Genomic DNA, 13,031 nt, shown 5'->3' with positions numbered 1-13,031 from the left:
TTTCTGCAAGTACAAAACATTTCAATATATGCTTTAATGTTTCAAAAGTAAACTAATTTTTAAAAATTATCACAGTACTGTGACTTATTTAGAATAAACTAATTTTAAAAATCATCACAGTACTGTGACTTATTTAGAATAAATACGAGTATTTTACATTTTTAATACCACTAACAATATAAAATAATTGCATTAATATGAAACCAATGTTAATTTTCTCATACACACTTTACTATATAGTTTCAATGCACTGATTAAATTTAGTTGAAGTATTACATTTACCAGGGGTGTTTGTGGGACCTCAAAAAATCCCCTGAAACTTTTACGGACTTACTATCGACATTTTGGAGTTTCAAGAAGAAGGGGGAGAGAAATGAAAAATTACAATTATGAAGTATTGAATGACCTAATTATAAAAGTTCAATGAATTATATTTTTTGCAAAATTAATAACCATAAATTTTCAAACATATAAACTACTACATTTTATGTAAATATCTTAAATTACCTGAATTAATTCTTTAAAAAAAATTATCTAATTTCTGCTGCTTTTTTTATTTTCTGATGTTTGTGGGCTTGTCTTTCTTTTGTGGTGAACTTCATAATTGCAGGAAGGTTGACTTTTATTTTCCTCATTTACAGTTGAAGAAATTTCCTCGAGAACTGCACATGCAGAGGTAGAAGCAGTTTGCTTTTCTGCTAATGTAGAAGGTTTTTCAGAGACTTTTATAAGTGACTCATCTGAAATACATGTTTTTAAGTCCTCTTGATATGTTTTCCAACTTCTGTTCATATTCAGTAAGAGATCTTTCTGAATTGGATTAGTCATTAGATTTTTTTTAGCCATATTTTTCACGAGGTTTCTTTAGAAGCCATTAAATCATATTTAATAGTCTGCACTGCATCTAGGGAATCAATCTTAAGAGAGGTTCTACAGTCAGTGACAAGTGTATCCATTAAGTTGAATGCACTTTACACTAATGGGCCATGGAAGCAGCTAAGGCAGGCTTTGACCAATTTAGCCAATGTAGGATACTTATAATCATTTGTGAAATCATCTTTTAAATTAAAAACTTTAGACGAATATTTATCAATTGTACACTTGACTTGATTTCCACTTTCATCAGATGTGTAGAGCATTTCTTTGGTGATATCAATATCACTCTGGTATAACCTTATTTCAGCTTCTGACTTTTCTTTATCACTAAAAATATGGGACATAAAAGATGATATTTTTTCAAAAGCTAATACTGTACTGGTTTTATCTCTTAGCTCTGGATCTAATGCTGTAAAACTAATTAGATATGAATTTTTAAGGGGTAATTTCTGTTTCATATGCTGTGCTGTATTAGTATAAGCTTTCATCAGAGAAATTTGGAATTCTTTTGCTATTGGATGATTTTTTGATAATTTCTTCAGGAGAGTGGAAGCTTCTGCACCAGTAAATATTACTTTGCTAGGTAGATGGAATTCTGGATTTGTGACATCAACATTTAATAAATCATTATAAGATGTGCACTCTATATTTTCTGGCTTCATAAAAAAAAGAGAAAAATTTTGCCATCAATTTATAAATACTGGAATGTATTAAATGAAGCATTGTTTATTATTTTTTTTTTCAAATAATTTAATATATGTGTTGAACTCTGGTAATACTGCTGAATATAATGCCATATGCAATAAAGTTTTGTTTTGCATAACAAATAACCCATTTAGTTTTCTTTTTTTCCAAGCTAAAGCATCCTTTGTGAGTTGTTGGGAATGCAAGCAAGAATACACCCCTTCAACAATTTTTTTCTGAGCTGCAGAAATATTTCTTTTATTGTATACAGTTTCAACATAAGAAAAATAATCCCCTTTATCAGTTTTATCCAAGTAGTGAAAATAAAATGCAATAAGAGCATCCCACAGATCTTTGATTCTTTCTAAAACACATAAAATGTACACCCACCTATAGTCTGGTCTCTTCAAGGGCTTAAGTTTTTTAATGGCAAGGGATTCACAGATTTTGAAAAAATTTTCTCTTTTACTGCAGCTTTTCATATCAAAATAGATGTCATCAAACAAATCTTCTAAGTATCTATCAAAACATGAAGCAAATTTTTTTGCACAGTTATTAGCTGTGTGACATGTGTCACCATCAATATCTAATAAGTGGAGTGCTTTGTTTGATCGTAGTCTGGTTTCAACACCCATTTTTTTTCCCACGCATGGTGATACATGAGTCCATTAATACACTAATTAAGTTTGCCCATGAAATATTATTATCTTTAATAGTATTAAAAACTGCTTTAAAAACAGCTTCTTAATTGCAAGATTCCATCTTTAGAGATGCAAAATGATGAACTACAACTTCATTTTGATTGTTGTCATAAAACTGCACCAATATTGCCAGTATACTTTCTTGAGCATTGCTAGTACTTTCATCGAAATTTAGAGAAAATGGAGTCTCCTTTAAAGTTTTAATGATATTTTCCTTAATAGTTTTTGCGAGCCCATATTTCATCTTATAACATGCAGTAGTCCTGGACATTTCCAACGAGTTTAGTGCTGTCTGATCGCGGCTCAACTGCTTGCAGAGTTCAATTAAATTGGGAGCTTCACTCAAAGAAAGAGAATTCTCGGCGATAAACGAAGTTATTAATACCTCTTGGCGTGCATTTCTTGTCACTATATCCAATGGCCGAGCATCAGTTTCCAGTAAGTCATCAGTATTTTTTGAATTAGCATAATTACTTAGAGTCATTGAATGTCTAATGCACTTTGAATATTTTATGTGCGTCACAGTTTTAGAATGATTTGTGAAAGCCTTGAATCCTTCCCCACCATACTTCAGCAGTGAGTTACAAAAAACACAATATGCTTGTCCAGCAACATTTATTTTCTTGCACCATGTGCCGATGGTATCCCCATTACCATCTCTCCATTCAATCCAATTCCACCTAAATGCATTCCGGACACCTTCTTCTAATTGTATAATATCACTATTTATATCAAGAAATTTCATAGTGAAATTCTCTTGCGTACATAAATAAAAAAATATTTCAATAAACGAAACGAAAAATTTACACGTGCATCAATAACTGAAACGAAAATTTTACACAGCGGAGAAAAAAAAGTTGAGAAGCGATCAATGACAAATAGCTAATACAGCGAAAAATCCCCCTGCTCTACTTATTGGAGCCACGCCAGGAGAGATAAGACCTTTGAACCCAGAGTCACGTGATCGCACATCTAGTCGAACGAAGTCTCGCCCTTTTTTTTCTGCCGTGTCTACTTGCCGAAAAGAATCCAGAAGAGAATGTCCGAGAACCGGGGGAATGAGTCATAACTCGCAATAAGGAAAGAACAAAAAAGAAGTTTTTTCCCCCTTTTCACGCATTATCACTGCCTTTGGAGAAAGAAAGGAAAAGTGTTTACCACTGACCTTGCGTTTTCTGCTTTCAAAGCAAACAAAATTACCCAGATCAAAATAAATAATTCATTATTATTCCTACTTCCTTTTGAACGACGATCCCCGGAATTTCCGGGTATCGAAGTTCAAAATCCCCGGAGCACAAACACCCCTGATTTACTGATTTATTTCATTTTCCTTCCTTAGATAACTTTTCTCTGAACATTGTGAAAGCTTAATTTAGAGAGTTCATATTTATTTGCATAATCTTTAAGCTTACTCTCTGGAAGAGATAATGCCAAAAATGACAAGTTCCTAGAATTCCCCATACTACTATTCTCTGCATGTGTATCTTTAACCCTATGAGTGGCATGGGATTTGGGATCTGCTCATAAAGACCTGTATTGAAACCACATTTAATACCACAAATTTGCACAATTACTTATTTTAGTTTCTGTTTTCATAAACTTCCATTCATTAAGATGATATTTACCTTATTAAAGAAAATAAGAAAGCAAAATAACTAAAATTATAAACTAATACATAACAAGAGAGAACAAAAACCTCATGACCAGATAAAGGCAGCCATGCCACTCAGGATGTTAAGGCCATTCATCCAACTCTTCAAAATCCTAGACAAGATCATTTGTCCTCACCTCCCATTGAAATAAAGAAATAAAAAAAATGGAAACACTTATACATACATCATCGCTGGAGATTAAATTCTAAAAGGTTCAAAATGATGGAAGATTACATCATTATATTTAAAACAAAAGTAGAAATCTCTCCTCCTCTTTCTTGGTAATACAGTACAGTAAAAGATCATTCGATATTTAATTAACCAGAAAGCTCAAGCAACCACAGTATTCTAGAATTTTAAAAAATAATTAAATGATGGATTTGTAACAAAATTATACAGCTCATTATATAATAAGCACACATACATTGTCACCAAATAGCATGATTTAGTCCCATAAGCATGATGTCACAATATGATCATAAGAAAACATGCATTTACGTAAATCAATTTTCAATCAGTCAAGTTAATTCTGGTAAAGATGTATATTAAATTCTGTTTTTCACTGCATTTTGGAGAAAAAAAATAGCATTTGGAGTCTGTCTTTTATACAACAGCATGCAATAAATTAGTTTTTAAGTTAAGAGTCCTGGCATCAGAAAAGGCGTGATTTGAACAAGGAACAACGATGATACAAAAACTGCAGTACAAGACTTAAGCTTTAATATGCTATATTCATAATTTGCATCTATTTATGTAAAGAACGGTCTGTTTCGTAAATTTAATACTATAATAACTTGTGCAAGTTTGGCCTACGAAATACATTAGTTTTTATGTCTGAAATAAATTTTCTTTCTGACTGGAAATTTCTTCCATTCATTTGGCTTTTCTACAATAAGTTCAAATTGTATATGCTAAACTGTCACGAATTCAGCATTTCCCAAGCTTAATTGTAACTGCAATAGCTGACTATCTCCTTGTTCTCTTTCCCCGCAAGTCATGTTACAGTAGGTTATTATGAGTACATAAAATGCAAGCTATAACTTTCTTTTTGTTTAAATCCTTTCAAAATTAATTTTATAGTCCTTTGCCATAAACATAAATGTCTAGATTCAAATTAAGTGCACAAAGAAATTTTGCTTTTGCCCATAATCTAATGGTTTAGTCACAAAATATAATGTAGAGTTAAATATCAGAGTAACAAAAATAATATTGAAACAATAACTGCAAATATTAGTGTGTCTAATTCATACATCCTTTTTTAATAGTCTAAGTTTTCCTTTACCCCCACTTACAGAACTAGTAAACACTGCACAATTTTCCTTTCTTGATTTTCAAGAAATAAAATTTAGAGAAAAATAGCGATAATATACAAGTAAATAAAGTATTAGAATTACAAAACAGTTATTAAGAATTTTTATATTTATATCATCCCCCCCCCAAAAAAAAGCAGGAGGAGTTCAGACTGATTATGCTACTATTTTAATATTAGTAGTTAATTTAATGCTCAGTGAAAACGAAAGGTTCTAGATCAAATTCGAATCACTCATAATCAAAAATGAGATGCATGGCCTGGAGGGTTTTATGTAAATTTCAATTAAACTTAATATTTACATATACACAATGTAGGCTAAAATGCCCGAATAAAATATTAAGGCTCAAAAAGCAAGAACTGAATTATTCCGTAAAAGAATCTAAATCGAATTCTACCTTCAACAAGAAGAATATTTTTAAAGTTGTGTGTTCAGAAGAGGAAGGGTTAAATAAGGCAATATATGGACTCCTAACACCATCTCTTGGCAATATCAAAGAATATTCCTTAACATCAGTAACTACAAAAGTAATATTTATAATATTATCACAGTTTTTTATGATAAAGACATGGATCTTTTTAAAAAAAATAACTTGTCTGAAAATAACTGAAAGAAAAATATAAATTTATATTCCTTTCCTAAAATGAATTTAATTCCTTTAAAGCATTAGGCATTATACGACCCCCCTCCAAAAAAAAACAGCAATTCTTGATAAGAAGGTTTCAAAAGAAAAAAAATTACATTAATTGATTTCTTATCATATATAAATCATCTAATAATCTCGAAATCTATACAGGTTAATTTTTATTTTAAAATTTATCTACAAGTTAGGGGAGGAAAAGATAATGCTCAAAATATACAGAATTTTTCAATGCAATTTTTTACAAACAGCGTTTTCTTCTAATGCTACTTAGTAGATTAGCGAATATTTAGATATATACTTCACCTTCATACTGTGGAGTCTGTGACCCATACATTGGAGTGCGTGAACCACCAAGATATACTGGAGTCTGGCTACCATAAATTGGTGTTCGGCTGTAACTTGAAAGATTGCCCTTGCTTGGACCCCTAAAAAATAATTCAAAAATTAAAATTTACCTCAATATATACCTCTATAAAGTTAAATATAAAAGTACGATTAATAATATTGTCTTTATGAACAACAAAATTATACTAATGTGTTAAATATACAATACCCAACAACAGCCAATCTTGTCCTATCGACAGAAATAGTCTGGCACTTTGAGTGCAGTTCAACTCGAGCTGTAGCTTCAGTTGCATCTTTCACAATTCCAATATGGCCTTGCCAGGAAAACAGAAAATTAATGCTTTATGATGATTCTCAATAACAATAGTACCAGATGAAATCTCAGTAATAAATATTATAAGAATTTTATCTCAGAGAAACTTACTATTCTAACCATATACAAATTTTGAGCATAGCATTATAATGTATAGAGAATGCCAGTCAAAACACTTGCTTTAGAATGACTAAAATCATAAATGTGATATATATGTGACAACATTATCAGCCAAATACTTTTGTTATACCTCAAATAAAAAGATAATTACTTGCAAAAACGTCAACATAAAGCTAATTAATTTACTACACAACAGCATACAATAAATTCTGCCAATCTTTGCATGTAGAATGGAAATTCTTAGAATGCAATCTTAAGATATGAATTTTAAAATATCCATAAATATCTGCAACAGATTTACAGCATAAGTAGCACAATCTTTAACAATTTGGGGAAAAAAATCTGTTTAAGACATAATAAAAATGACAAAACAAAAATATTTTTATTAATTTCTACAAGGCATTATAATTCAGATGAGGGATGTCCAACCAGTAGCTTGCAAACATGATGTGGCTCATAGCTGCACATCTAGTCCCTTCTCAGTCTTATTAAGTAAAGTACCAAAACAGCAGATGAAAAAGTCCCCATTTTACGTTATAAACTTGAAGGTGCAGCGGACAAATTTTAAATCAAAACAAAATTTTTGCATACCTCAAACAAAGGATCCCCCCCCTTCAATGGCAGGCCCAAGCCATCCACAGACAATGGCCACTACTAAGGCCAAATGCAGTGGTCATTTTATTATGAAGGCATCTCACAGGTGAGCCACATTGCCTCCTATGAGGGAATGGACAAATACATCCATATCCGGTATTCGCACCCATGGTCTTTGGTATGGCAGTCAGAGTCACTAACCACTTTCCCATCCTCACGGCTAATAAAGTAATGTAACTTTTGCTACTTTACAAATTTGGAAAACTACATCAAAAAGGTTAAAAATAATTTTAAAATCATGGTTTTTGTCAAATTCAGCCCACTGCTTCATACATTACAAACATTTGTTGACACTAATATTTTCTACATATCGCAACAGACTGCACATATATACAGTCTACTGTTCCAGGAATGGAAATAATTGATTTTCAGTCTAATCTACAATTGGAAACTAAAATATCACAAAACGATTTTTGGTTACTTTTAGACTAGAAAAAATATCAACTCTTAAAAGAAACTTTTTAAATGTTAAAACTCCTGCTTTGCATCAATTTACTTTGGAGAAAGTGTTTTTTTCAATAATGAACATGTTAAAATCAAAGTTTAGATTCAGTATAACAATCGAACATCTGAATGACTGACTGCATGAATTCAGCCATAATGTCGTATGTACCAGAGTACAATTAAATCGCAGAATAAGTGTGAGGTTTCACATTACAATATGTTTTTCTTGTATTTAATTTGCATTTTATTGAACTTTCAATTAATAGTAGCATAAAAAATGCATATTAAACTTTTTCTTAGCATACTATGCCACACATTTTTATAGTTTGTGAATTATATAAGTTTATAATTGAAATATTAAAAGTGCAATACATTATTGTGCCTTGCCACAATTTTTTTAATTCTGGCTCAAACCTATTAAATCGCCCATAAAAAATATATATCACAAAGAAATGCTGCAGAAAATTTATTAGAAAAAATAAATAAAAGGAGAAAAGAAAAAATGGAAGTATATAATTTATGCACTAAGCATGATAATCATAGTTACAATGTAACATTCTAGAATAGGCATCCATCCCTCTTCCATCACAATTTTTGCTCTTACATGGTAAAAAAGTTGCAGAAACCCTTGTATAACATGGTTTCACTCCACCACAAAGATTTTGCATTAACTCTCATAACGCTTCATACATGCACATATTTTGATAGCATGACTTTTATCCTAAACATTTACAGAATTTAGTTATTATTATGCCATCACTTGTAATATAAAATAACAAGATATTTATTTATACTAAGATAAAATGAATTTTGGAAATACCCACATTTTCTAACATTCACATTCTTTTTGAAATTGTGCTATGTACATCATTTACACAGTATACATCTTGTGATACAAGTATTCAATTGAGAGACAGTATAAATAACATAACTGTGAATTTAGAGAAAACTTTTCTAAAAAGTGTTGGGTATGTGTTACTAATTAGCTTTGTTGTTTTTAAGAGAAATTGTTGCAAAATTACATTTCAGTCCTAAATGTCTGAAAGTAAGAAAACTTTTAAAACAAAATTTTTTGGAGACAAAAATACAAATTTTGAAATGTTTGTTAAAAAGAAAAAAGTCAGCTCATTGCAGAAAATCTAAACGAGGCAATAGTGAGAATCATTAAAAAATATTTTGACTTTAAAAATTTTCAGAACACATACCTCTATTTTGTGTTGATTGTTAGTTTTGTATAATACAGGTTCATGTATCATAGTATTTATCTATCATATTATAGGAGAAATGCCTGTAATCAATCAGCTAGAGGTAAAATAGCAAAAACATATTCACAATTTTTCACATTACACACTTAACATTGTGAAGCTTGTGAAAAATCAGCAGAACACACTAACAAGTTTTTGAAGCAGACATAAGAAAAAGAACGAATATATTTAAGCTTATCAAATAACTGTGTTCATAAAGGGCAACTCCACATTGGGGCTTATGCGAGTTAACGGAGATGGTTTGATTGTCAACTGCCTTCCCTATGCATGATGCAAAATTTATCAGTTTGCTCCATTATTGAAAAAACAAAAACTGATTTAAGGGCAGTGTTGGCTATGCCAGATGTCTCGGTTAGATCAGATAAGCCCAAGAGTGGAAGACACATAACAAGTATCACGTTGCATTTGGTCTTGATACTAGTCAAGTTGCATCTGATCCACTTTCATAAAAAAATTTATCTTGCTTATAGAAATCCATTACTCCAGTCATATATAACTTTAATCAAAGTTTAAAGCAAATAGTACTTATTAAATCCCATCCATATAATCTTCAATCATTATAACAAGCAAAATGCTTATTTTTAAAAACTTCCAGAATTTCAAAACTAAATATATTTGTAATAGAATAAGACAATCTGAAAAAGGAACATTAGGAAAATGTAATAGTACAGGAATTTATGAATAGAGAAGACAGCATTTCTACTAGCAATTACACAATAAAGATATTCAATATTAAATAATAATAATAATACATGTACTCACTGAAAGCAAATCATTAAATTTCACACAAATGATACACAACATTTATTTTAAAGCATTCTACTATGGATTTATTTAAAAATTTGTTGACTATAAATATATAATATTCTCTATAAATATATAATTAATGCATAACTGATTGCACAGATCCACTTTCATATTTTTACCTGTTTTAGGAACTAAATGACAATATTTCTGCTGTCCAGAATGACAAAAGCACTTCATGGAAATAATTTAAATTGGTTATTAACAATTCTAGTTAGAGATTAATTTTGAGATTTTAAATCCCCAGCTAGTTTTTACAAAGAAATGCATGATAAATTCCAACTTTTACAAATTGAAACATCTTAGAGTACAATAGTTTCATTTATAAATAATTAAGATGTTATTTTCGAGACATTTAAAAAAGACAACTTCCAAATATAAAGCATTGACATAGACAATTATTTTGTACTAATTGCTGCATTAATTTAATTTGCAGAATTAATTTAATGACCACAGAAAAGATTTGGCTCAGAAATCTACCTTTATAAGGTCCATGGGTAATTTTTATAGTCTGACCTATTAATTCACTATCTCGCCTTCCTCTTCCTCGTCCCATTCCACCTCCACCAAAACCACCTGGTGTTCTACCACCTCCACCAGATGGATGCATAGGGCTATTTATACGAGGTGATGACGGATGAAATGGTGAGCGCATGTTTAGTTCTGCTAGAGGCTATAATAATAAAAGCATATATATTATTTTCTATTACATGAAAATTTTTAAAAATTAGGTAAAATTATACTTAATAACATATAATTTACAAAAATATAAAATTGAATTCCACATAATTCTAACTAATTCTGAGAACCAAAAATAATTTATCAGAACTGAATATTAATCAAGTTTAAAATATTTTGCATGTAAGAAACATCTTTAAATACTCCCATGAGTCAAGCTCTAGAATCACAATACCATACCATCCTGAAAGAATTACCATAACTTTCTTTCTATTAACTCAACAGAATGTGTTTAAAGAAGGAAAGTTTCCACAGATGTATCGTAAATCAGTTTGACTACTGTGCTACTAAATCCTGGAGGGATAAATTCTCATCACCAAATCATGTGTATAGTAAATTGAGAAATATGGTACAAAAGCAAAAACTTACAAGATTAATTCTGTAGAGATCGCGTAGTGCATGAGACCTTGGTGGCTTCAGATATGCAGTTGCTTGCTCAATGTCGCCATCTATTAGCACCAATCAGAAGTGCAGCAGCAGACAAGTTTTGCAAGTCTTTGAAATGATAATGAACTTGGGATTCGATCCTGTGTCTGTTTGATGCAAGTCGAATTCTCTACCACTCGTGCAAAAGAGCTCCCATGCATTAGGTTCAAGATTTCGAATTCTTTCAATTTGTGGGTGTTGAGTGGCTCTCGAGATTGATACACATGCATTTCTAATGCAATATGAGGAAGAAACCCAGTCTGCGGGCAGCGATGCGAGCCCAGTGGGTTGATGTGATTCATCATTGCACTGATAAGACTGTGGCTGCAGCTCTAGTGTGTGGACGTACTCATTTGGATCTGTTGATGCCTGGTGGAGTGTGGTTGAGAGGCCCTGGTCTGTTGGGACTTGTTTCACCATTAAGGTGAGGTGGAATTTGTGTGAAAGAGCACACTGGTGTGTATGATGTAATTTGTTATTTGTCCTCAGTGGAGGGAAGTATTTGTAGTTCTCCTGACTGCCAATGTAGCAACTGCATGGTGCGAAAGACCTCAGTGGCTTCGGATGTGTACTTGCTTGCTCATGTCGCTATCTATTAACACCAAACAGCAGTGCAGCAGCACAAAAGATTCACATGCCCTTGAAGATGATAATGACCTTGGGATTTGATACAAGGACTGTTTCATGTGAGTTGAATTCTCTACAATTAGTGAGAAAGAGCTCCAGTTTGCTAGGTTTAAAAACTCAGAATCTTAAATTTGCGAGCACTGAGCGGCTGTCAAGATTGCTACACACTCCACTCGGATGGGATATAAAGAGAAGGCTAGTCTGTAGGTATGGATGCAAGCCCAGTGGGTTGATGTAATTGATTGATAACTGCAGTGATGGGCGGTGGCTTCAGCTCCAGTGTGTGAGCATCCTCAGTTGATCAGCTGATGACTGACACAGCATTGTTAAGAGGTTCTATTCTGTTGGCACTTGTGTCACCATCAAGTTAAAGTGGAATATGTATGAAGGAGCAACTTGGCAGGAGTGATATATTTCATCATTTGTTTTCAGTGAAGGGAAGTGTTTGTAGTTCTTCAGGTCGCCAATGTAACGATCACATGGTGAGAAAGACCTAGGTGGCTTCGGATATGTGGTTGCTTGCTCGTGTCACCATCTAGTAGAACCAACAAGGAAGTGTAGCAACAGATGAGATTTGCATGTCCTTGGGATTCGACTCTGGCTCTGCTTCATGCAAGTTGAATTCTCTACCATTAGTACAAAAGAACTCCCATTCAGCAGGTTTCTAATTTGCGAATTCCGATGCTTTCAAATTTATGAGCTTTAAGTGGCTCTCAAGATTGCTACAATTCTTTGAAAACAACTTTTCACAATAATTTAAAGTTGGATATTTGTAGATTTTATTATTCAAAATTAAGTAATAAATTAATTAATCTACTTGTACGGAACACTGATTTGATTTATGTCAATACAGCAGGCAAAAAACATTTCATAGAACTCTTGAAATTCTTGAAAAACGTGACTTCAACCTCTAACATTGGCTCAACAGCTATTTTGTGCATGCATAAAAAAGTATTGACGCTAGATAATAGCCCCTGTAAAGTAAACTTTGTTCATATTTTTCTCTCTGCAGTCCAATGGAGCCATGCCTGCTTGAATGAAGTTTTCTTTTGTAATCCTAAAAATACTTTGTACTAAGTGACTGACCATCTGTTATTTGTTCATATGATAAACCATCATAGCCATTATGAACTGCAAAGAAGTTAACATGATAATTTCTATCTTAATTTCTAAGAATATTGCCATTCCATAAAAAAATAACATTCTACAAAAAACCTTTGCTTCTAAATCTTTAACTGAAGCTCTAAAAATAATCAGACATGTGATGTACTTACAATAATAAATTATATACAATTGAGCAAAGATGGAACATTTGGTGCATAGCAACTTTTTCAAAATTCTATTTGTATTTCTGTTAGTCAAGAATGAAGGAAATTCTTAAAGGCTTTTATAATATGTATTTCATTTAACAATTGAATAAGTAAAATTT

The 13,031-nt window shown here is 31.8% G+C and overlaps 1 protein-coding gene across 2 annotated transcripts in view; it reads right to left on the bottom strand.

Moving 5' to 3' along the window:
• Positions 1 to 13,031, bottom strand: part of Spt5 (Transcription elongation factor subunit Spt5) — a 134,880-nt gene that overhangs the window by 18,931 nt on the left and 102,918 nt on the right. For both annotated transcript variants that reach the window (XM_085827663.1, XM_085827664.1), the window contains 3 exons: positions 10,292 to 10,484; positions 6,420 to 6,525; positions 6,170 to 6,291 (listed from right to left, as the gene is read on the bottom strand). In XM_085827663.1, the coding sequence (XP_085683789.1) occupies positions 6,170 to 6,291; positions 6,420 to 6,525; positions 10,292 to 10,484 (421 nt within the window). The remainder of the gene's footprint in view (positions 1 to 6,169; positions 6,292 to 6,419; positions 6,526 to 10,291; positions 10,485 to 13,031) is intronic.

Source organism: Stegodyphus dumicola, chromosome 12, assembly GCF_044657685.1.
Source record: "Stegodyphus dumicola isolate Sdum_Otavi_A_Nest chromosome 12, ASM4465768v1".
Taxonomy (NCBI): domain Eukaryota; kingdom Metazoa; phylum Arthropoda; class Arachnida; order Araneae; family Eresidae; genus Stegodyphus; species Stegodyphus dumicola.
This window is presented reverse-complemented; position numbering and strand designations above follow the sequence as displayed.